This window comes from Physcomitrium patens, chromosome 9, assembly GCF_059467195.1.
Source record: "Physcomitrium patens ecotype Gransden chromosome 9, ASM5946719v1, whole genome shotgun sequence".
Taxonomy (NCBI): domain Eukaryota; kingdom Viridiplantae; phylum Streptophyta; class Bryopsida; order Funariales; family Funariaceae; genus Physcomitrium; species Physcomitrium patens.
In genome coordinates, this window is record NC_143418.1 from 10,189,291 (window position 1) to 10,213,654 (window position 24,364).

General features: G+C 41.0%; 3 protein-coding genes and 1 long non-coding RNA gene across 5 annotated transcripts; 2 read left to right on the forward strand and 2 right to left on the reverse strand.

Annotated features, from left to right (window-relative positions):
* The first annotated feature begins 741 nt into the window (after positions 1-741).
* Positions 742-5,863, forward strand: LOC112286516 (putative starch synthase 4, chloroplastic/amyloplastic). Its single transcript, XM_024528458.3, has 14 exons — positions 742-1,431; positions 1,752-1,825; positions 2,027-2,193; positions 2,453-2,504; positions 2,683-2,805; positions 2,957-3,217; positions 3,344-3,535; positions 3,653-3,724; positions 3,854-4,069; positions 4,263-4,388; positions 4,543-4,692; positions 4,926-4,987; positions 5,139-5,214; positions 5,353-5,863. Exons 1-14 carry the CDS (start codon positions 1,377-1,379, stop codon positions 5,533-5,535), a joined length of 1,809 nt encoding a protein of 602 aa, XP_024384226.1. The 5' UTR covers positions 742-1,376; the 3' UTR covers positions 5,536-5,863.
* Positions 5,864-7,428: 1,565 nt separating this feature from the next.
* On the reverse strand, positions 7,429-8,261 carry LOC149988368 (uncharacterized). Its single transcript, XR_016504750.1, has 3 exons — positions 8,127-8,261; positions 7,714-7,785; positions 7,429-7,509 (listed from the first exon to the last, which is right to left on the reverse strand). It is a non-coding gene; the product is annotated as an uncharacterized LOC149988368 (long non-coding RNA).
* A 2,799-nt stretch (positions 8,262-11,060) lies between these two features.
* Positions 11,061-14,867, forward strand: LOC112286231 (putative clathrin assembly protein At4g32285). Its single transcript, XM_090253334.1, has 6 exons — positions 11,061-11,089; positions 11,421-11,507; positions 12,033-12,156; positions 12,262-12,989; positions 13,158-13,780; positions 13,907-14,867. Exons 1-6 carry the CDS (start codon positions 11,061-11,063, stop codon positions 14,581-14,583), a joined length of 2,268 nt encoding a protein of 755 aa, XP_090109460.1. The 3' UTR covers positions 14,584-14,867.
* A 3,130-nt stretch (positions 14,868-17,997) lies between these two features.
* LOC112286221 (tRNA wybutosine-synthesizing protein 2/3/4) lies at positions 17,998-24,079 on the reverse strand. Of its 2 annotated transcripts, none has more exons than XM_024527907.3 (12): positions 23,670-24,079; positions 23,214-23,367; positions 22,693-22,883; positions 21,998-22,472; positions 21,380-21,779; positions 20,185-21,267; positions 19,823-19,952; positions 19,334-19,569; positions 18,916-19,051; positions 18,694-18,770; positions 18,290-18,408; positions 17,998-18,142 (listed from the first exon to the last, which is right to left on the reverse strand). In XM_024527907.3, exons 1-12 carry the CDS (start codon positions 23,961-23,963, stop codon positions 18,042-18,044), a joined length of 3,396 nt encoding a protein of 1,131 aa, XP_024383675.1. In that variant the 5' UTR covers positions 23,964-24,079; the 3' UTR covers positions 17,998-18,041. The 2 variants fall into 2 exon arrangements, with proteins under 2 accessions (XP_024383675.1, XP_024383676.1); XM_024527908.3 differs by having other exon boundaries at positions 18,290-18,396; positions 23,670-24,078.
* Between the last annotated feature and the right edge of the window lie 285 nt (positions 24,080-24,364).

A 24,364-nucleotide genomic window follows, 5' to 3' on the forward strand; every position in this document is an offset into this window, starting at 1 on the left:
GAAAGAGGGCACATCGAAAAACGAGTCACCTCCCACCTGCACCCAAAATGGAAGGAAGAAAAACAGGAGCCGCCTTTTTTTCATCCAGCAAAAAACGCTGCCATTTCATGCAGGGAACAAACAATTCGTTGCATTCGCGAAGACTCCGGAGGCAGGTCGTGATCATCTTGACGATGTGTCTGAAGTCGAGATTTGTGCCTGGTGCGTAAGATGCAAGGTGAACGTTTAAAGTTGCAGTGCAGGGATCGTGGAGCTGCAGAAAGTTACTACCGCCGAAACTGTGCTGCAACGAAGCCATTTCCAAGTTCCCACATATAACATCAAGGACGGATTTAGCGCAGCTGCGAAGTAAAGGCTCGCGAGGAGCAATTTGTGGCTCAAATTCGGGCCGGCACCGGATTTTTATTTTACACTTCACATACCACTTTCCTCTTTTCATGAACCATGACCAGGCCCTGGGAGGCCTAGTTTCTGCTTCTACTTTTTGGGACGCCCAAATGGACTGCCGCATGTTCAGTGCCAAGTGGAAGCACCCATTTTCAACCTTGCAACTGTATTTCTGGTAGTCTCATGAATGCCCCTTCCGTGACACCCCCTGGGCTCGGGTCTACTCTTCCTTCAGGCCCTGCAGTTGCGTTCTTATTTTATAACATCTAACATATTATTTAAGTTGGGGCGTGCATCACCGTGAACCCAGACTATAAATTGAACCTCTGAGGCTGGGATCGTCACTTGAGCTCAACTCTTCGCAGTGAGTAAGTTATTACACAAGTGTCGTCGGAGTCTCTTTGTCTTACAGTAGTGCACTTGGTTCCGAATGGCCTGTCACTTACAAAGTGCACACAGTCGACGACACTTGGTTCTGTTTAGATTCACTTCCAGTTTAGTGTTTGTGTTCTAGAATCGATACTGCTTCGGCTATCGTAGTATCATAAAATTACCCATATCTGTTTGAGAGTTGTGTGCATTGACCTCGTCTGATATTTGTGTGACAGTTTTAGCAGCTCAGTTGTGAGGTAAAGTCTCCAACAGTCCCGAACTGTACTCTTTTGTAGGTCCGCTTTGCGTTGGAAAAAAGAAAAGAAAAGAAAGAAATAGAAATAGAAAAAAGAAAAGAAAAAACAAATCACAAAAATATCGAGTTGGTCATACAGTTCCATAGTACTGAGGAGTTTGTTTGATCCAAGGATTTTTTCGGTCGATCACATCTAAGGTTCCGTAGAGCAAGAGTAACCGCGGCTCACCAGTCGGTGAACCCGGCTCTGAGTTTCCAACTCCAAGACAACTCTTGAACTTGGATAGCTGGTGTCTTCATCAAGTCGAGTGGTTGCGTGTGGTGGTGCACGCCGTCAGTCGACAGAAAAGGGACTCCTACCATGTCAATAGAGACGAAGCGCTTCCGCAACTCTGGCGCTGAGGAGTCACCTGTCCGTGAGTACCCATGTCCCTGCCCTGCAGCTTGAAAGTCACCATTTTTCATATCAATGCATGTGCCGACTTTTTGTCTGGTATCCCGCTTTTAGTATTTTATCAGAATTGGCTTGCTGCACTCGCCATCTCGTTGCATGACTGGTTTGGGAGCTCCATGTTTCGTGAGTGATTTCCAGTTAGAACCTGTGTGCCATGCGCTATCAGTTTCGTAGACTTCCTACTCCAGCGGTGACAAACGAGGGATTCATAAGAAATTTGGACTTGTGTCAAAGAAAATTGGGTCTCATGTCGGGTGCATGTGTGATAACTTTGTGTGACAGAGGTTGCTTCTGCAAAACAACTCGAAATGGCCTTGCCCCAGCGGTCTCAGGAGACCCTCGCAAGCGGTCATCAGGTAAAATACTGACACAACTTTGTAATCACAGGAAGGAGAGCTTCTTCTTCTACTTCTTCTACTACTACTACTACTACTATTTCTTCTTCTGTCTTTTATCTACTAGGTTTATCTTTGTGTTGTTGTCGAACTGGAATATTCACATGTTTTTAGTTCGCACACTGTATTCTGGAATTTAATACGAAGTGTGTTCTGTTGCAGCTACTCATGGGTAACAACGAGTTGCTCTCATCCTTCGGTAATGGCGTGAATGTCCCTTCCAGACGCATTACTCCTGCCAGCTGCGGAGCTGCAATTCCCCAGACACAGGTGAAGAATCTGGTGGCTGCCCTTGTTGGCTCTCTTGAGTGTCCGCCAACCGTGAAAAGGTGGTCCACTTTTTCTTCCTCTCTGTGATTCCAGAACTAATTTTGGTTACTGGTCCTTATTCTTCTGTTACACTGAATTGTTACTCTCGTTGTAGTGAGAACCTCCTTCAGTGGCTGGAATGCACGTAAGTTCATGGATGGAGTGCTTAATTTCCCTAGTGAATGCATCCACCTCAGTGGAGATCACACATGTGGCCAGCCGCTGTGTCATACCACTCTCAGCTGGTTTTGCTCAAATACTCTTTTCTGACAATTGCAGGCCTCGATACCATATTGTGCATCTCGCATCCGAAATGGCCCCTGTAGCGAAGGTATAGAAAAGCTCTGCATTGTCTACTACGCTCCTCATATTTTACTGACAGATGTTGCACCATGCAGACCAAGATCTGCGAAGTTGTTAGATAATAGCACCACGAGTCATCAAGTAGAGTATCTATGTAATACAACACAATGGAAACCATCTCATGAGAGGATGTTTAAATGTGTCAGGTGGGAGGTTTGGGAGACGTGGTGACTGGACTTGGTCGTGCTCTTCAGAAGAAGCACCACCGGGTGGAGATTATTATTCCTAAGTACAAGACCCTGGACATGTCTGGCATCAAAAATTTCAAGGTTCGCAGTTCCTTCATGTTCTCCTGGGAGATATGAAAATTTTCTTTCTATAATCTAATCGAGTGCGACGTCTACGCGTCAGAGTTGAAGATTTCCTCAAACCTCTCCACGAATGATGTTTGAGTAGAACTCTGAATTGAACCTTGCACAGAAATTGAACAAGCATTTTTACTCATACTTTGAGGGAGCGGAGCACGAGAACATGGTGTGGACGGGTGTTGTGGAAGGCCTGAGGGTGTTCTTCATCGACCCACTTCACCCGGCGGAATTCTTCAACCGCGGTGGAATCTACTGTGAGCCGGACGACTTCAAGCGCTTCACATACTTCTCTCGAGCATCGCTCGAATTTTTGTTGCAGTTCGGGAAGCGCCCCCATCTCATCCACTGTCATGACTGGCCGGTGGCCGTTGTGGTATGTAACCTCTACAGTCATAAGATTCTATAATCCATGGACTAGGTGTGGTGTGCACTCTAAGTTGATAATTTAGCTTGTGATCTTTCATACACTTCTGGGTCTTAGACTCTTCTTTTCATACAGGCACCATTGTGCAAGAGCATTTACTCCAGTGCGGGTCTTACCTCCAAGCTTGCTTTCACTTGCCACAACTTTGAGCCACAAGGTAAGGAGTCCATGGAGGCGCTGACGTCCTGTGGCCTTCAGTTCCAAGCGCCTTTGCACACGGATCATTTCCAGGACAACATTTCGGCTGACAGAATCAACGTCCTAAAGGTGAGATTACTCATAGTAAGGTGTGCAGATTTGCTCTTACAGGATTTTGTAGAGCGGTGCCAGGACAGCCTACGAGTGAGAACATGCATCTGAGTATTGGAAATGTTGACGGTGCAGGGCGGGCTTGTGCATTCGGACTTCGTCACTACAGTGTCACCGACATATGCTAAAGAAGTCCTTACCCCAGAGGTGAGCAGCATCGCCATATGTATGCCCAAGCGGAAGAGAATGTATAAATAGTTGGTTTGTTTGTTTCCTTTTTTTCTGTGACTCGGATATGAACTGGTGCGAATCTTGTCTTTCTTTTGAAATATTTAGGGAGGTGAAGGCTTGCATACCACCTTAAGGGCTATGACAAAGAAGTTCTATGGCGTTGTGAACGGTATCGATGATACGGTTTGGAATCCCGCGACCGATCCCCATCTGGAGGAGCATTTCAGCATGGACGACTTGAAGGGCAAGGAAGTACTGAAGAATAAACTCCGGCTTCGTCTGGGGCTGGCAAACCTAGGCATTGATGCGAAAAGGCCCCTTGTATGCTCATCTCGCCTCTGAGGGCCTGCCTTTTCGATTTCTTGTCATTCTGTTTTTTTCTAATATGTTTTATTACGGAGATTTGGATATGTGGGTTTCAGGTGTTCCTGGCGAGCGACTCGTATAGATCTACTAGTCTTTGAATATCAAGAGGAGCTATTGTAAGCTAACATCTTGGTCTGATTTCTCACAGGTATGCTGTGTATCAAGATTGGTGCCCCAGAAGGGTGTCCACCTTCTTCGTTCGGCCATCTTCCACACCCTCAACCGTGGTGGTCAATTCATTCTGCAAGGCACCAGCCAGGATCCCGTGATCAAGGTATGACAAGTATTACTTTTATGGGCAGAGTGTTTATCTTCCAAGATTGTGCATCAAGGTTGTTGTTCTATATAGCTACGGATATGTGTGTGCGAGGGTGGTCGAAGGATGATTTTGTCTACTAGCTGAAGTCGTGTATTGTTATGACTTGCAGAAAGATTTCGATGAACTTGCACAGCAATTTGAGAATCACCCTCACGTCCGCCTTGTTCTGAGATATGAGGAGACTCTCACACACAACATTTACGGTGCGGCCGATATCTTTGTGATACCATCCATCTTCGAGCCTTGTGGGCTTACACAGGTCAGTTTCAATATCTCAGCCGCTTGAAGAACCTTAGGGCAGTCCTCTGCTTGTTGCTGTCGACTCTATTTCTAAGCAGAAGGGTGTCCCCTCTCTGCGTTACCTCTCCAATGAAATAGCTGGGACTCAGGTTGATTCCACTGTTTCTTCTGTTCCCTTGATAAATTCCTATCATCATGAAGATATTCCTCACATTATGTACTGATTTTTTCCTCTTAATAAATTGCATCCAGATGTACTCCATGAGGTACGGGACCATTCCTGTTGTTCGCAAGACCGGGGGGTTAGCTGACAGGTTTGTAGTAACACCCCAATTTCTCTTGTGTGTGCGAGCATCTACTTGTTTTTTCTTCTTTCATGTGCCGCGTAGTCCAACTGGAACATGCGGCAGCTACAGCTTCTTGTGTCGTATTCATTGATTTACGTGCTCCGGGACTTGACAACAGCGTATTCGATGTGGACCAAAAACACGCCGTTGTGGAGAAGCGCAACGGTTTCACGTTCTCCGAACCAACTGAAGAGGTTAGTGATTCTTCCCCTCGTTCACGAAAGTTGCATAGATCTTGACTGCATTGCATGCGGCATTATTCAACGAACTGCTGGTTTTAAAAACTCATGCTCCGATCCTTACTGACATTTTGAAATGGATCCACCTTGAAGGCATTGGCAAGTGCTTTGGACCGTGCTTTGCTGTACTATAAGGAACACCCAGATTGGTGGAAAGCTCTTGTGAGCAAGGTGATGCGCATAGATATGAGCTGGGACGCGGCTCCAATTGATCAGTACATCAAGCTGTATGAGCACACTGTTCAAGAGGGACATCCTCCTGCTTCCATCTCTTGAGCTTACATTCGGTAAATTGCAATTTCGGTGCGCTGGCCTGCATCCACATTCATGTGTTCCTCGTCGTGGCCGACCACGTATTGCACTTCCGGCTTGTAGACTAAACGCAGTAACAGTATAGAAGGTTTCCGGTATTTGATCACAGAAGTAGGTCATATTCAGTACTTAGAAAACAACAACAAAAAAAAAAAAGCTTAACACGCACTGCAACTCACACACCAGATCTTTTGCACTCTCAACCTTTCAAATTTTGTACAAAATGGACCAGCGGTGATATATTCTGAGATATGTTATATATTGATCTGTAATACCCTCTTGTCTCCCTGCACCGAAGTATGTTCTTCTGGGTTTTTAATTACCAACATGAGTGAATGGTGATAGGAAAGTGTATGGAGGTGGAAGTTGGTCATGCCTTTTAATTGTCTTTTTGATGTTGCACCAAATGCAGTAACTCCAATGTTCCAATCTTCTTAGAATCCGTCTCGAGATCGAGATTTTGGTGTCTATAAAAATTGTTTAGTACTTTTTGGCAGAATGGGATAGGTCAACGTGATGGCCAGCCAAAATCTTTTTGGAATGATCTTATACTATCCTTGGAATATGATAAGAAAAAACTCTGCTTTACAAATTTGAAAAAATGAATGTTTGTGTTGAAATTTGGTGCAGTGATGATCACCATTGAATTTTATTTTTATTTTTATTTCTCAACTTATGCTGTTAGACTAAAATTTAAGTAACTGGAGAAAGATATCTAATAAAAGTTACTGAGTAAATTACTTGATAACTTTATATGTGTCTAACTTTGCTTTACTTCCATTTATGGATACATTGTGCCATATTTCGATTTGAAAATTTCGGTTATTAAATAAAATCTTAAATTGAATAACAGATTCAGTTTTATACAAATTTTTGGTTAATTTTTGCTAAAATCCCTCACCTTAAATTTATTGATTTTTTTATGTACACATGATCACACATGTAAACTAGAATATACCATATTCAAGCACTCAGGAGTAAATAGTAGAGCAATAGGCACAATTAAACCGGCATTATCTTAGGGCTCAGGGCTTCAAACCTTACCAATTGCATTACTTGGTCCTGGTCAACCAAACAAGCACATATCTTATTTCAGAAAAAGCACAAAATATTGCTACAAGATCTACTTCCACAAGTTGCCTGTGCCCATCATCCCATAGCAATTTGCAAGTCGGCACTCCATGATATTATAGAGCTGAATAATTAAGCATCATCTACTGGAGTTAAAACTGTCCCGCAAACATATGGTAGCTAATAATTTTAACGCGTCCAGCAGTTACCTGTTAATCAACTCATGCCGTGTAAATAGAAACCATTTGCCAAAGGATTATCATAGGCTTCTTTGTTCCCAGAATCTGTGAGTACATTCCACACTACTTCAGGATAAATCCCTGCTTGTCAGGAAAAATCCCGCTTGAATCGAGAATAAACTTCTCAAAAACTTCTCAAAATCCACGAGCTTCCAAAGCATATCTTAACCCAATGTAATGTTTACTGTTCTTACCTGAACGGAAGAATATTTCGTACATAAGTAGATGTTGTGAATAGAACACTCCAACCGTAGCACCTTGAAACTCTTCGTGACATTGAGCCATATTCAGAGTTTAAAAAGGTGAGGCCCTCCAAAAATTCGTCTCCAAATCCATATAATGCAAAAGGTAGTATCTAGGTGTCATGTCTGTCCATTCACTGTTGCGCCTTCATGATTTTATCCCATTTCTCCAACGTCCGATCAGCTTTAGCATAGGTTCTTCCTTATGCTGAGGTGTAGTCTTGTTACCACCATTTTTTAACTTTCACGGTTTGCATTCTAAGTGCCCACTTAGCAACCTGACATGAAATTATTAAAATCTTTTGAACGTGATTTGCTTCCATGCTCCACTAGCAACATCTGGAACTAGCAGCTTTGATCTTGCTTTATCACTAGGACTTCAAAACCTAGAAAATAGATAATTAAATAAGTAAAAGATAAGAAGTATCTGCATCTTTCAAGCATCGTACAAACTGAAGAAGATTCTATCTTGATTCAGACTTGACCTTAATTTCAAAACATGAAAAGTATGCCTGTGGAGGAGTGCCGAATCTACTGTTGAGCAATTAACATAGACATAAAAACAAATTTGAAATCGAACTGAAATTTACAGCATCGTTCCATCGTTTGGCGATCCACTCCACAGCGTCCTTGGGGGCTGAGGCAAAGCCTTCTATCTCCATCTACACACGGCAGCGAAATATTCAGCCCATCTCTTATGTTGAAACATTCTTTTTGACATCCAATTTACATGGCTTTGGAGAATGAAACCAATGTATGTTGATAGTATTGTCCCCATTAAACCCTGAGCGCTTCACTGACGAACCAGCTTTGTGCATTTTTCCCAGTAGCGTACAGACATCTGCCTGCAATAGACTCACAAAACGATCAATTGCTTAACAAAGGTGGCTATCTCAAAGAGTATATACGGGAACATCTACCCAACCAAGGAACCAAAGTAGTGCATATTGACCTGATTTTCCCCACATGACCAACAGTTTCACGTGAGAAACGGCAAGCTTACTCTCAACGGTTCTTGAACGTGAGTTGTATTCAGCGCATCAATGGCATTCAAATCGGCCGCTCCAGCTTCAAATGTAGATGGCCTTTAATTGATGATTTCAATTTCATCAACCACATTAAGTTTTCATATGTAAATGCCTGTTAGAACCAGTTTTATGGAAATCGTTCACATGATTTTCCACATCGCTGGCACTGAATCAGTTGTCACTCCATGTTCATACAATTAGTAACTGGCATCACCTAGTGGTTCCAACGAAGAAGGAACTCCTGAGGGGCAGTGCTGTTTCAACCTCTTTTACAAATGACGTGAGTAAAATCTTCATCGCGGGCCCCTCCGCCATTATCCAATCAAATACAGTAGTACCCTCTGCCACTCCCACCAAAGATTCGCAACAGATTCTTGCTTCAGAAAAAGGCAGCTCGAAAAATATAATTCCTGGAAACATCATCTCGATTGAGAATTCGATGGTCAGAAAAAGCAAGGTGCTAATTACGAACTGTGGCACAGGTATGCGAAATGCAACCCCTCACGATGCACGGTGAGCAACGGCCGGTTTGTAATAAAAGAAACGAGAGCAAGGAAAAGCAGGTAAACAAACGACAAACAACTGAACAGCAGCCGCCATTGCTCACAATCCCACAATGCTCAGAAGCAAACTCCGGCAATAAATCCCCAAACCTCACAAGCTCCTTAACACTGCAAGAATCTGCAGTAACTCTGAATGGAAGTATAGAAATCACTTCTTCAGTACATCAATTAAAGAGAAGAAAAAAATACTCACAAGTGCACGAAGACTCAACACCAGTTTCAAACACCAAGTGCTTGAGCTTCACACCAAGTGAAGCTCTGCTGTGCAACATGGCAGAGGGCAGCATCGCACCACGCATTCCCAATCCTCATCCCACCAAACCCGAAACCGCGAAACAGATCAGTACAATGACACATTAACTGCAATGACTACATAGTGAGACTAGAATTATGGTGCACCCGAGAAGACCCACCCCAGAAAAGAAGCTCAAGAAGTACAAGAGATGGGCTTCTGACCTGCAAGGCTCACCCATAGCTTAAAGCTCCAAGACTGCACACAACCAAAGACAGCATGAGTGTCTGTGCTTACAAAAGTAACTGCAACAGAAACAAAATGTGGGTGCAAGCATGAAGTGTGTGTGTGAGTGTGTGCCATCTTGTTCCAGCAGCCTCTTCCTGCCATGGCTGTAGCTCAACATCAGCAACAGACTTGGTTCTACCACATGCCCCCATCTCCTTCAGCTGTGCAGCTAGCTTCACTACGGCTGCTTGCACAGCGAGGAGCCCTCCATTGTGGTTTCTACTCAGTACCCATGTTTGTTTGTTTCAAAACAGGGGTCTTTTCTTGTGTGTAATGTAACTGCAAACATTGTGGGTGGATAGATGTTGTGGGCATTAAGTTTTCCTTATTCTTCTCGTTTCTTTTCATTTATCCTGACTGTGGTACCCATTATAGATTGATAACTAGGAGACATGATTGTCTTGAGCTTGTTAGTATATTCAGAAAGTTGTGAAGAAAAAAACTACTTGAGGTATGAAGTATATGTGTTGTGTGAATGTTGATGGGAGTGGATTGAACAGTGCCTCATAAAATGATTGGCTAACAATCACTTCTGACACAAATGGTGATTTATAATATTCCAAAATCTTTATCAAAAGAGACACAGTGAGATTAAAAAAGTTCTAAATCAATGTGTGTAGCAACCAGTGTGTGTAGCAAGGGAGGATGGATTGTTATGTGAGAGATGGATTGTATAGAAATATGTCAAGAAACGTTACAAAGCCTCTCAATTTGGATCTTCTTTTTTTTTTTCTTTTTTTTTTTTTTTTGTGTTCACTGCTTGGATTTTTGTCAATCAATTGCTATTAATAATTATTTACAAAAAAGGTTAGTATCAAGTGTTAGCAAGTGCTGTGTGGATATGTAAAACAACTAGTATTCTTCAATATAAAGCTCAAAATGTGAATAAATTGATAAGTGGTTAATTTTGAGTTTGGATAAATATCGAAAATTGTGTAGTATTCAGCTAAAAACCAAACTCAATAACAGAAAGAGAAAGTGATTGAAATTTTAATGTGTCATTACTGTGATTTTACTGCCATTAAAACTTAATATTTTAAAACCTTGTTTCTTAAAACAGAAAGACCTTTGAAGGGTCTTGGAATCTATCATCTATTTTTTTATTGATGCCTTAATTTTTGCTAATTCTTCCTTCATTTATTAACATCATTTATGAAAGAAAAATTATATGAATTGTTGGTCTAAAAGTGCTAGCAACAGTGCATAGTATAGACAATGTGAAGTTGGTGATTTCATTACAACTCCTTACGATCAAGGGCATAAAAAGAAATATACAAATTTACACATACACATACACCAAAGAATTCAAGATTATTTAAAATCCAATCAAAAGTATCAATTAAATTAGCAAATTGAAACATTTATAATATAAATAAACAAGAACCACTATACACCAAATACTTATATACTAAGAAAAAAAATAAGAAGTCACCTTTGTCATACAAACAACGCATAGGTTGCCATTTCAATACACTACTTATGAGGAACAATTCCAAAGGAGGAGACACCATCAGGAGGCAATTATTTGGGGGTCGGTGAATAGGCCCTTGGAAGTGAGAGTTTCGAGCCACCAATTATTGGACATTGATCCCTCTCGGTCATAGGGACGTGCATGGTGCGTCGTTAGACCGTGCGCGTCGGTGCATTTCAGCTCTCCAGTGAACGAGCGACGTTGTTTTCCGTCTTCTCCGTCGGGGTTCCGTCGTCGACAGTTCGACGCACCCGCACTCTCGCTTCCCCTGCTGCTGCTGCTGCCACTGCGTAAATTTGATTGCAGATGAGCGCTTCGGACAGACCTCGCCAGGCAGGACGACGGCTCGGCGTGCATGAGGAGACTGGGAGGAGAGGAGTGGAGGTGAGGTGAGGCGAGAACCCGGAGTGCCTCTCGTGACAAGGCTGGCTTGCCCAAGTTCTAGGAGAGGAACAGCGACAGAGCGAGAGAAAGAGAGTGCGAGAGCGAGAGAGATCTGGAGGATGGCGACGAGTAGTTAACGTTGTGGTGCAGCGCGCGACAAGAGCGGACACGGCACGGTGTGCGAGTGGTAGATCTAATGCGCTATCGCTGGTGGAAGAGGATTTGAATCAGAGAGTGAGAGTTCGTTGTTGTGCTTTGGTTCGGGTAGATCTGGTTTGACTAAAGGCGCATGGCTGGTTTGAAAGACGTAGCCAATCTATGAGGTTGGCAGAAGTGGTCTGTGCATTGACAAGGGGACGAAAGTAGTGCGGGCTGGAGGATTGGTGCCAGAGAGTGACTTTCAGAGAACGCGCAAATGGTGCGTTTCTTCTCAGTGCATTGGAAAACGTCTTTTGTTGTTGTTTTTAGGACCTGTGGTTTTGGAGTTCCAGGTTGTGAAATACGAAGTGCTTGTGTGTTGTAGGTTCTTCGAGGTGGAAAATATCTAATGTAGTGGTATGGTCTTGCTTTAGGGGTTTGTCTACGTTATCTGGTAGAAGTGTTTTGCGTCATTTTCTTGCGTAACCTCTGGAGCAGATCTGAAATGCTGGTTGAGAATCGTAACCATTCATTGTGATTCAATTCGGTTGGATCAATTCGTTTCATGGTTATTAATTATTTGTTGCCAGTGAGAGGATATATCTGTAGAGACACGGGATGTGTGAACTTACTTTAACGTGTTTTTAGAAATCTGTGGACAACGTCATTCTGACTTGTTAGATATTGCTTCCTTAACTGAAATTCCCTGCCTAAAGTCACATCTGTGCTTGCCATTCACATTCAAGATTTACGTTCTTTATGATCGATCTATCCTAGCCCTGTCCTGCTTGTCTAACATTCTCAGTCTGTTTTCGCGCACTCTGGTGAAAGTAAGTTGCGGGAATGGAGCGTTTTCTCGTTTAGGTGATAATGGCATTGTGCCAGTCCAGTACATTCACACTTTTTGGAATTCCTACTCATCGTTAAAGGTGAAAATCTTGATCTGTATTCGAGATTGGGGTATATTCTCATGTCTAGTTGCGTCTTTCGTTTCTTACTGCTTCTGAAGTGGTGACTAATTGAGGTGTGTGTAGGCGATTGCACCCAAAAAGATTCGTAAAGCAATAGGCGGTCTGAAGGATCAGACCAGCATTGGCTTTGCGAAGGTAGGTGGCGCGAGAGCTGCAGACCTCGACGTCGCACTTGTGAAGGCAACCAGCCACGATGATTACTTCGACGAGAAATATGTTCAGGAGATTTTGCACCTCACCTCTCACTCCCGCGGCTACGTGAGTGCATGCGTCACCAGCGTGGGCAGGAGATTGACTAAGACACACGACTGGAATGTGGCTTTGAAGGGTCTCATGCTCTGTCACCGTCTCCTCCGTGATGGTGATCCCAGCTTTGAAAACGAACTGATGCATGCCACCCGACGTGGTCGCCGCATTCTAAACCTCTCAAACTTTAAGGATGAAACGCATTCAAACGCTTGGGATTATAGCTCTTTTGTTCGGACATATGGATTGTTTCTCGATGAGCGTTTGGATTGCTCATTGAAAGTTTCCGGCAAGAACAAGAACCGTAGAGGTAGAGGCGAGAGAGGAAGCAGGGGCAGGTCTTCACATAGCAAATCTCCTGTGGAATCGAGCTATCGAAACTCTCCAGATCGGTATGCTCGATCTCGGTGTGGTGGCTCTCCTGATTCTCGTGCATATAGCATAGCAACCACGAACGATAACCGGCGGCACAGCAATTACGACGGGGAACTTTCGCCACGGTATAGCAATAGGTCAGGGCGCAAAGATTCGTGGAAAGATGACAGGTCTGCATTGGTTTCCTCTCGAATTGAGTTGACATTTTATTTTTGTGTCATTCTTTAAATTGCCTACTATCCTCGTTAGAATGCAAGCTTTTATAATTTGACACGTGGGTTTTGGTGGAGGAGGGTGGGTTTCTCACTGAAGTTTCTTTCTTCCTACATTTGTTTCAGATCCGATGACAAGGAAGAAGATTCTGACAATGTGCCAATCAAGGAGATGAACGTCAAGCAGTTGCTAGTCAATCTTCCTGCCATGCAGAGATTGATGGACCGGGTGCTTGGATGCCGGCCCGCAGGTGCTGCAAAGACAAACCGCTTGGTCCAGCATGCTCTGTACCTTATTATTAAGGAGAGCTTCCAGCTGCATAGGGATATTTGTGACGGCAGTGCAGTTCTTCTCGAGGCTTTTTTCGACATGGACCAGAAGGACAGGGTTAAAGCCTACGAAAGCTTCTACACCTCTGCCAAACAAGCGGACGAGCTACATGAGTTTCTCAATTTGTGCAAGCATCATGGTATTGGTCGGTCTTCGGAGTACATCGAAGTCGCACCTGTTCCGAAGGAGCAACTGGATAATCTTGAGGAATATTTGCGATCAAACGCACCAACCCGAACCAGGAGCAAGAGCCCCGAGGCTCCGACTTTGCAACTCGAGTACAAGCCTCGAACTCCTGAGCATTCACCAGAATCTGAACCTGTTCCGAAAGAAGACGCTCCCGAGGTTGTAGTAGAACCAGAGCCAGCGCCAGCCCCTGCACCAGCCCCTGTCCCAGCTCCAATAGCCGCTGTCGGAGGTAAATCGATAGTTTTTTAATAAATAAATTGTCCTTTTATTTTGAAGTTGAAAACATTTGGAAGTTTCTTCTTCACATTGGGTAACTTTAAATTTACTGATGTCATAGCTTGACTTATTTTTACAGATTTGTTAGACATGGACAATGCAACAATATCTACCGAAGATCACAGCGAGAAACTCGCTTTGGCCCTTTTCTCTACTTCAACCACCACTAGTACCTGGGAAACCTTCAATTCGGACGATAAACAAAGTTCCCTTCAAGCATTTAATGCCTCAGAATCTGGAAAAGCTGGTTGGGAGCTGGCCTTGGTAGAATCTGCAAGCAATCTGTCGAAGCCCGCCCCTGACCGACCCTTGGCTGGTGGTTTTGACAACCTACTTTTGGACAGCATGTACAACCAGGGTGAAGTTCTGCAGAAACAAGCTGTCGCTGCAGCTCCAACGGGTAGCGCAAGCAGTGTGGCTATTCCTAACCGCCCTTCTTCTGCCTTCCTCGCTTTGCCTGCTCCTCCCGGAGCAATGTCATTGCCTCTGAACGGGGATGACCCCTTCGCAGCATCTGCTGTTGTTCCTCCTCCTGCGTATGTGCAGATGGCAGATCTGGACACGAAGCAACAACTCTTATCTCAAGAACAAATCATGTGGCAACGATACCAGATGGAGGGTATGCGGGGCGAGGCGACTTTCCAGAAAGTGTTGAACAATCCCTACGTTTGCATGCCAGGTCCTGGCCCAATGATGCCACCCTACCAAAACCCTTACACTGTTGGCATGCCCGTGGGATACCAAACACCGTATTAAATTGAGTACCTTGGGCAAGTTGTATATTTTGCCAGTGAGCCAAGTGCTGCCATTTTGATAGTATTTTGATACTATTTTGATACCTGTACATTGTGGAGGGATTTAGATACTATTTGTTCAGCCCACATTTGCCTCCCCTAGTCTGTAGACAACATTCTTTGTCAAATGGCAATGCACATCGGTGATGCACAAGACAACTGTGTTTTGATGCTTTCCTTCATTGCCATTTCTTAATCGATCTTACTGGTATAATGAGAAATTTCCCGAAGTACCTTGAAATGGAATATTTATGAGTGGTTACGGTAACATGTGTTTCTTCTTTTGACCAACGAAGATATATCAGTACTGCAACATTTCTACATTTGGTAGCATGAGTTATTTCTTTCATAATTTGACCACTTGAATATATTGTTAAACTTATTCTTCTAAATGAAGTTTATAATTATTAATGTCAAAGTGGCATATCATCTCAATTGTCTTCCACACTCAAGTTTTCTCACTTGCAATTTTTTAGGGATTTAGTATCCACATGAACTTGAAATCTACTCTACCTAAAGTATTATTGCCATAATTTCAAGCAATGCATAAAAAATGTAATTCTATGACGCAAAATTGTATGATTTATTTTAATTTTTTAAATAATTTTTACATAAAGTGTTTTAAAGAATTGAAATCTTACTATATATATTTATATATATAAAGATATATAATGCTTGAAAATCAAAATTTTATCCTTTTTTTATTGCATCCAGAACCACTCTTCAATCAAAACAATTTTGAATTTTTTTTTTTTAACATTCTCTTGTCATATCTCTTCTTAAATAACTAAAATAAAAATTTAAAGAATAAATTTCACATATATATATATATATATATATATATATATATATTACAATTTTAGTTTTAAATTAAAATTCCAAGAACTGCTCTAATTTATTTTAGAACTTTTTAAAATTTAAAAAATACTCCTTTTTATCAAGTTATGTTAATAATAACAATACTCATATCATTGCACATCTATTGCATAAAGTTTTGAATATTCATTGTCGAGGATATGCTGCACTTTATTTATTTTTAAAAATCTTAGGTTGATTTTGTATATCTATTTTTAATTTTTCTCACATCTTACGTTACTTTGTAATGCAAACTCATTGTAATTCAAACTTATATATTTTTAGATAAACAATGATACTTTGTATTGACCTAAAATTGTTTTTAGCATATTACTCATGTATCACAATCACTTTGTTTAGTCCATAAAATATATAGTCTTTTCAATCAAATTTATTAAGAATATTATTGTGATATTTATGATGATTTGAATATGTGATTTTAAAATTCTATTTTTATCAAATTTATTATCTTTTTAAAACATGCAATAATATTTTTAAAGAGTTTTATTTAATAAATTGATTTCTTGAACTTATATAATTGATTTGTTTTGTAAATGAATTGCAATTTTAATATATTTTACTCATTAATTTTTTACTAATGATTTGAAGAATCTAAGCTTTGGTTCTATACACATTGCTTTTATTTAGTATCCAGGTTTGATTTAATATTTAAAATTTTAAAACTGACTATATATATATATGTATAAACTAAGAGTAAAAAATATGAATCCCAATGTTGCAAATTAATTCATCTTTTAAGCTTATATTTTATTTTATTTTGAAAATACTTAGTTTTAAAATTAACATTTTATTCAATTTTATTGAAGTTACAAGGATTATAGATAAATGTATATTTTTATATACATATGTACACACACACACTCACATATATATATATATATATATATATATAGATATATAAATATATATATTAGAAACATAAATCTTAGAAGCAATACACTTATATAATATAATAGAAAAAAGGAAGTGATTGAAAAAGAGATAGATATAAGATAAAACATAAATAAATAAATAAATTGAAATAACTATTGTTGAATAGAAAGTAACTAGATGTTCTTGAACCAAGACTAGAATACAAGAAAATTACTCACATGATCAGAGATGGTCTTATTCTTCTCTCTATGTATACCAACTATCAAGAAGCCCTTCTCAAAGCTTCCTAAGAACCACAAGCCTTAAGGCCCAAACATCAAGTTATGTGCATTAATTCCAACATAGCTTCCTAAAAGTAGAAAAATTGTAGGAAATATTTTTACTAGCTGCATGGCAAGTCTATAGAAGTCTAAAGATCTGATCTACAACTAAAAAGCTTTTGTAAAGTTTTTTCAAGAAATTATCTACCTAACATGTTCTACCTACTTCTACTTACTTTTACTTAATTGTATTTACTTCCTTGTCCTCAGTGCTACCTAAACATACTATAAAATGTATTTTAATATATCAATATTTATGATTCTTCTATACTACTAAATATAATTTTTTTATCATAAAAGATTTGATATGTTTTTTCATTTGAATATCAAAAAGTTGCCTTAACCATAAATTATAGTAATATATCTATTTATATATCTTTAATTTTTGCACTAAAAATTCGAGTAAAATTGAGTAATCTGCAAACATCTAATTTATCAAAACTACTATTAAATATATATAGATATAGATATATATATATATACAATCTTTATATATTGCCTAGCTGGTTGATCTAATGGCACTGCATCCAATCATATGATGTTTGTAAAGATGGTTAAAATGGCTTGCAACAACCTCCACACTATAATTATGAACCTTACATTAAGATATCTGAACACATGATACATAAATCACAACAAAATTGAGCAGATTAGACCTACATCCTACACTTGAACAACTCTTATTGCACAATATTATGATAATGCCAATGTTTTACTTCAACTGAAAATATTAATTATCTTGACTGTAATGTGATATGCCAATATCATACAAGCTATAAAATTCAACTACTTTAACCAAACTTTACACAGTTGGTTGTAGCAACAGCAAAAGTAGACTAACATTGGCACATCATCACAATTTAATTGCATAATTGTTTTGAGTGCCAAGTCTTTTTCAACGAAAGATGTAGAATACTTATGGTTGAAGTTATTGGTCTTTTCTCTTGGGCTTAGCTAACTAAAGGTGGGGTATTGTGAAGATGTTTAACAGTTTAAACAGAGGTTTGACAGTTCCCTCAATAATATGGTAAAGGATTGATGTATCTATATCCATGGCATTTCATGTACAACAGCCTTTACAATGGAATGAGTATAAGTTTTTTAGTGGATAAATTGTAAATTTTGATTTAAAAATTTAAAAATTCAACTTTATAATGCTATTGTGGAGAGAAATATGCACATCAAACAGGACTTAATGTAGATCATTATTGCATGAATATACCAGCACCAATCGCATCTTCCATATTCATGTAAAATGCCTCAGATAGTCCAGGAGCATAACTATCATTCATGCCATAAGTTAACAATAATCAAGAAATGGTTGTAAAATTATGCCATCATCTATAATCCATCACCTTTGAGAGAGGTGAACATCAGCGACTATATGCCTTATGTGAGGAGCATACCACTTGACGCGTTCAAGATGAAACACTTTTATATCCCAATCTCTACCTGCATTAATCACATACAATCAACGTGAGAACAAAGATCTATCATAATTTTTTTGCGAACAACTGCATTTCACAGTCTACGAGTCCTAGTAATGGTGTGCTCAGCTTTCACTTCAAGAGACGATGTACAGGAGAAGGAGACCATTACCAAGACCAGATGATAATTTAACAAGGGCGGAGACAAGATAATCAAGCCACTCTTTCTCATTTGAGTCTTTCACGTTTTCATGCACATGAAGTATGCCACCCTCTGGCCTGAAAGAAGAACTGACAAATCAGTAGTTGGAATCTTAGACTACCAGGAATATATATATACAAACACATTACATGACATTACTAACTGAAAACCTTATTACCAACGAAAGTTACTGAAATTTTAGTATGATTCAGATACTTCATTTGAATGTTTAGCAATTTCATTTTACACCCTAATACAATGAATCAGGAATAATACATGTTATATTACTAAAATACGTAAGGTGGTAAATCCTCAAAATACATGCTCATTCCATTCTTTTTTTGAACAGCTGAGAGGAAACCAAAAAAACCAACCTAAGAGCCTCGATTGCCACACCCCAACTGCCTTCACTAGATGGCAGGAGACCCAAGCACACTCTGTGAGCCACACCCTGTGCCCGTCCCCCATGATTCCACGTCAGGCAAATTGAAAGCATTTGAATATAATATCTCTCAAATCCTTAGAAAATATGAATTTCGAATTATCCTTCGTGTAAAGCTGCACATAGTTTAACCGAAGCACAAACAATAATGAACCTTAGGTGCTGTTACTCGATTGTCTCCTTCAAGGACAACACAACGACTTTCTACTCCATTGACCAGTAAATTGTGGCGAAGCGCTAAGATTGCATTGGGGTTCCATTCACATGTGTAAACCAATTTAGCTCCACCCCTGCAAAATAATAGTGAAACAAATGCATGAGTAAAGGCCAATTCAAATTGAACCAAAATAAACTACAGCAGAATTCTAAATCGCAGCATGAACTCAAAGAATGAAAACTTGGCATTACAATTAAGCAAGATGAAATAGTTCAAGCTTTGTAGATATGCATTTGCAGATTTTCTATTTAGAAGTACATGAGAACCTACTCTCCAAAATCAAACTATTCATATAGGCACAGAGTAAAACCAAAGTGCAATTGAGTAAGCATAGCTTTGCGGGGTAGTGACATACTTGAGGAGAAAAGGCAAGGTGTAGTATCCAATGCCAGCAAAAAGATCAACAACAGTTTCGCCAGCACATTTCATGGACGCCATCCGAAGCTTTTCAGAGACATTCCCAGATGAAAACATGCATTTGGTTGCATCAAAGCAGTAAAGTATGCCATTTTCACGATGCTCAACCCAACCATCCTCTCCATACAGAACCTGTAACTTGCTGTCTCGGGTCTTAGTTGCAGCCACTGGTGCCTGATTAAAAAAATCAATACGTCTTGTCAGCCTACGTAACAAGCCTGTGAACTTTCGTATTACATATTAAAATTTTAATCAAAGCACAAGCTCTTCATTGGTCGTAACAAATTGCAGAGGGTTCTAAACCATATACGTAACTGGTTACAAGGCTTTCATCAGCCTTCACAACAAGTGACCTAGACTCCTTCAACACGAAACCGAGACAAGCTTTTAGAAACTGTTGTCTGCGAACAAGCTTTGATGTACTTGCCTGGCGAGCGATGCGCCTCGATCCGAGTGAAGATGCAATAAAACTCCAGAGTCCAGGTCCAATTGACCTCCAGTGACTACTCGTAAGTGACCCTGCAGGTAGAATGGCCATGTCCCCCAGTCGTTCCCACCTACATGTCATCATGCCCTAAAATAATCCATGAACAAGCCAGAAACTATTATGACCTACCAACATCTATCAAAACTATATGATATGCTCTGTAAATACCCAAGCTATAGTTCCATCCTACGACACAAAGTATACAAATAAATCCGGCGCAGTTATGGACCCTTTATTGTGTTGCAGAGTTGCTAAAACATCGCCATGAAATAACAAGGTCATCTTGGGGGCAAGATACATACTTCTTCGGTAATTCTTCAATAAGATCTTGAGGCAGTCCTGCCTCTTGTAATAGTTTGACAACACCAGCCTCCAGCGTGACAGATGGAGAGATAGGACGGCGTGTGTCAAGAGCCAGTTGCATCTCGACAACTTCACCTCCACTTGCAATCAAGTTTGATATTACTTTCTGAGAAGACTCCATATTCAAGCCCTTACGTGTAGGCAGTGATGTACCTTTGGAACCCGGTTCCTGAAGGTACAGAGCTGCGTCCTCTGTAATTGGAAATGCAACATGCAACCCTCCATCCAACACTTTTGGTTTTCTTGTCTGATCCAACCACTCCAGTTGCTTTAAAGCATCCTTCCCAGTCTTTGCATTATTTCTATCTAACTTCAGAATCCACGCCCGCTTCTCGAATTCATCACTGGGCCCGCCTTTCATAGACGAATCCCTATCGATAGATGATTCCTCCCGTGTAGAATAGAATCCAGCTACACCATCTGTCAGGATCGCGCTAGTATTTCTATTCAAGTAAGGTACTAAGTCTACTAAAAAAGGAACATTGAACTTTGCCCCAAAAGCAAAACAAGCTGCACCTCCACCAACGACCACCAACCTGGTGCCTAAAAGAGTAGCAGTGTGTCTCACTAACAGCACGTCCAGTGACGCCTGCGTCAAAGGAACACGTTGGCTGATCATTTCATCAACGTTAAAAAATAGGAGATCAGTTCCATGATGTGTGATAGGGCACCCTCCTAATATGACTAACCACTTGTCAATCGCAGTCATGGAATGTGAGAATCGAGGTATAGAGAGCTCCCCCAAGCCTTTTTGTTCAGTCCAGGTATTTGTTTCCAAGCAAAAGACATGAAGATCTCCATATGATATTTTTGCATCCCTACCCCCAAAGAGGTATAGCTTCTGACCAATAGCAGCTAATGAATGTGAATATCGAGGAGCTGGTGTGTCACCTCTAGAGTTCACACAATTCCATTTCCATGATGACGTATTAAGCACATAAAAATCACCCAAAACGCTGTCCTGATTCATGCCCCCAAATACATAAATATTATCACCCACCCTTGCTGCCGCATGCCTATGCCTGCCAAAGCAATCCACATGTTAACACATACAGACACCATACATATACTCCAGTAAATCGGATTATACATTAAAAACAACCAGTACAAGAATTAAATTAGAAATAAGCTTACCTTGGAAGGAAATGAGATCCAGTCACTTCAGGAAAATGCCACGAACTTGTCTTCAAGTCTAAGACGCAAACGTCGCCCAGACAAGTACTAGGATCATGTCTGCCGCCAATTACCACCATAGATTGACTCACTACAACTGCAACATGAGACATCCTTGGTTGTGGTGCATGGGAAGTCTCGTAACATTTTAATTCGCCTGTCACACAATCCAGGACCATCGAGTTCCCTAGACGTGCATGGCGATCCGGGCCTCCAAAACCGCCGTAGAGGAGAAGAGAATGATGTCCATTAATTTCTATTTGTACAGCTGAGTGGCTCCAGCAATGTAGCCGTTCAATTGGCTCGCCACGCACCTCTAGATGAGCAGCTGATAAACTGCACCCATCAGATTTTCTCCGTCCTGTAAGTATACCCATCATTTTTCTTCAGAAAGGCCACATTTAACACTAACAACAACTGCGCCTCCAAATTTACAGTATGAACTGATGAGTGGGACCTAATAGTGGCTCTGACAGTACAACACCACCTTAAATAAAGTCTGTTAGGAGATGTGCTAAACACATGGAGGTGCTTACTTTCCTCCACGGGACAAACGATTAGCAAGAATGACAAGTGTACCGTTGCTTGCCGACAGTCTCGCCTCCGTATCCCGAGAACCATTATCACTCTGTAGTGACGCAGAGTCGGACTTGCTATTAGCACCATAAACCGAGCTAGTTGTCTTTGCTTGCGTGGTGAGGTCCTTGACAGCATGCACACTGCTACAGACACTTCCATCTTTTCGAGAACTTCGTGCGTTTTGTTCTGTTTTCCCCGCACTGATTGCCCCAGTGCTAAGAAGCCGCTGATCTTCAAAAGTATTCAACCTAGCAAGTAATCTCAATTGTCTGCCCTTTAGTGCAGAAAGCTTCTTCTTACTCTCTTTATCTATAGCGAAATTCTTCTCAGCTTGATCCTGATTTCCACTGGCATAACTCACTTCTTCAGATTCATTGTATAATGACAATTCAGAAGGTGGAAGCTCACTGCTAGGTTCTTGTCTTGACATAGCGCACTTGAACTCTGATAGCTTCTGCAATTCAGGACTTGCAATCTGGAAACAAGTTTGTGAAGAAAGAGGATCATCAAACTTAGCATGAAAGTTATCCAAGCGTTCAGTGTCCAACTATCTAAAACGAAAATAAGGCACTACTTCAAGATGCAGGATGAGACACGATTCTCAGGCCTACATCAGACAGAAGCATCATGAAGCTAACTCATGATGACAGTTGAACTTACAATTTGAGGAAGGGTTGAGAAAATGCGCAGCTAACCTGATCCATGAACTTAACCGAGAACGTATCAGTGCGTTGACGGTTCAGCTCCATCTTTCTATTTGCCAATGCTGTTAAAAATCGCAAATAATCTTCCGTAACGAGCATGTTTCCAGCTAGAACAATTGGTACTTCCAAACGAATTGAGCATCGCACACCTACAATGTTGCGCTTTCCCATACCCGATATTCCTGATCCCCACAAAAAAAAACTATCCAATCAAAATTTCTCCCTCGAGCATACTTTAAACCTTCAAAGAGGTAAGATGAATCTGGACTTGTCCACCAATACATTTTAGCCTCCGAACCTAGTCAGAAGTTGAGCACATTTCAACGACCTCCACAATACATTGGCCATGACTAAGCCTGCCAGTATAATTAATATGGCAGTTTTGAACCTCACCAAGGGATCTTGCACAAGAGGCATTAGGATGGGATACTTGATTTATAGACCAGTGCAATCAAACGCTTTTAATATAAATGTAAACAGAAAAGTACAAACGTGTGTGTAATAAGACTTGCCTGATTCTCGAAAGCCGGCAGACACAGCACATTGGACAAGAGTCTGAGCAGCAGCAGGAGTACGACACTCCACCGCGAGAATAAAGGGCTCGTATCGAAATACCAGAAGCCCATCCTCCATAGTGGTAATGTATTCTTGAACACACTTCAAAACCTGAAAATTCCAGAAAATCAAGCCACACTCCCAAAAATCATAAAAAAATAAAATAAACTAAACTGAATTAGAATTGCACATCCGTAAAGTCCGACCTCACCCAAGTTAGCTGCGGTCAAAAATTGAAGTCAAAAATTCTATTAAAAAATCCTGATACCCCTCGAGAAATGAACCAGGCACGAATTTCAGAGCCAAACATCTTTCGAGTGCAGAATTCTAAACCCAACACACCCATGAGTGATCAACAAGACTGTATACCCCAACACAAGCCAGAAAATTTATAATGTATCCGAATTCCGCACCTCGCTCTCCAGACCAGGGTCATGACTGACATAAACCCAGTCTCCGCCTTTCTTCTTCGACGTCTTCTTCCCTGTATAGCACTCAACGTTCTTAGCACCATCATCCGGCGCAGACTCGGAGAAGATGGAAATGCGGCCAGAGCAGGAGCTGGTGGTGAAATACTGAGGATGCAAATTAATGCGGTTGATGAGAGATGCAATAGGAGCGTCCACACCGCCAGCTCGAGACTTGTCCTTCGCATCCGAGGCCAAGCCTTCCAGCACCTCTCGCTTGCGATCGTCGAAGGAAGCCATTGCAAATTCTCTCAGACACGTTCAGACAGACACACAGACCTCGCAGGCGGAGGAGTACCTACCTCGCAGAGCCCAACTCCTCCTCCCCGAGGTTCCCATTCCTGGGAAGCCCTAATTTCAATTTGTGAACCTAGTCGCATGTTCTATGTGGAATCGAGCTCCTTCCATGAGTAATCAGGCCCCCTCATGTGGAACCAGGCTCTTTCATCTGGAATCGGGCTCCGTCATTTGGAATGGGGATCTTTCGTCTGGAATCGGGCTGCTTGGATTGGATGAGCGCAGTTCCATTCCTTGTCTCCTCCTGTTTGGTCCCATTGAAGTGTCCTGAAATTTATAAAACGTTTTTGATTCACCACCCACGTCTTGTATGTCAACAATATTATCCCTTTCTGAAATTGATT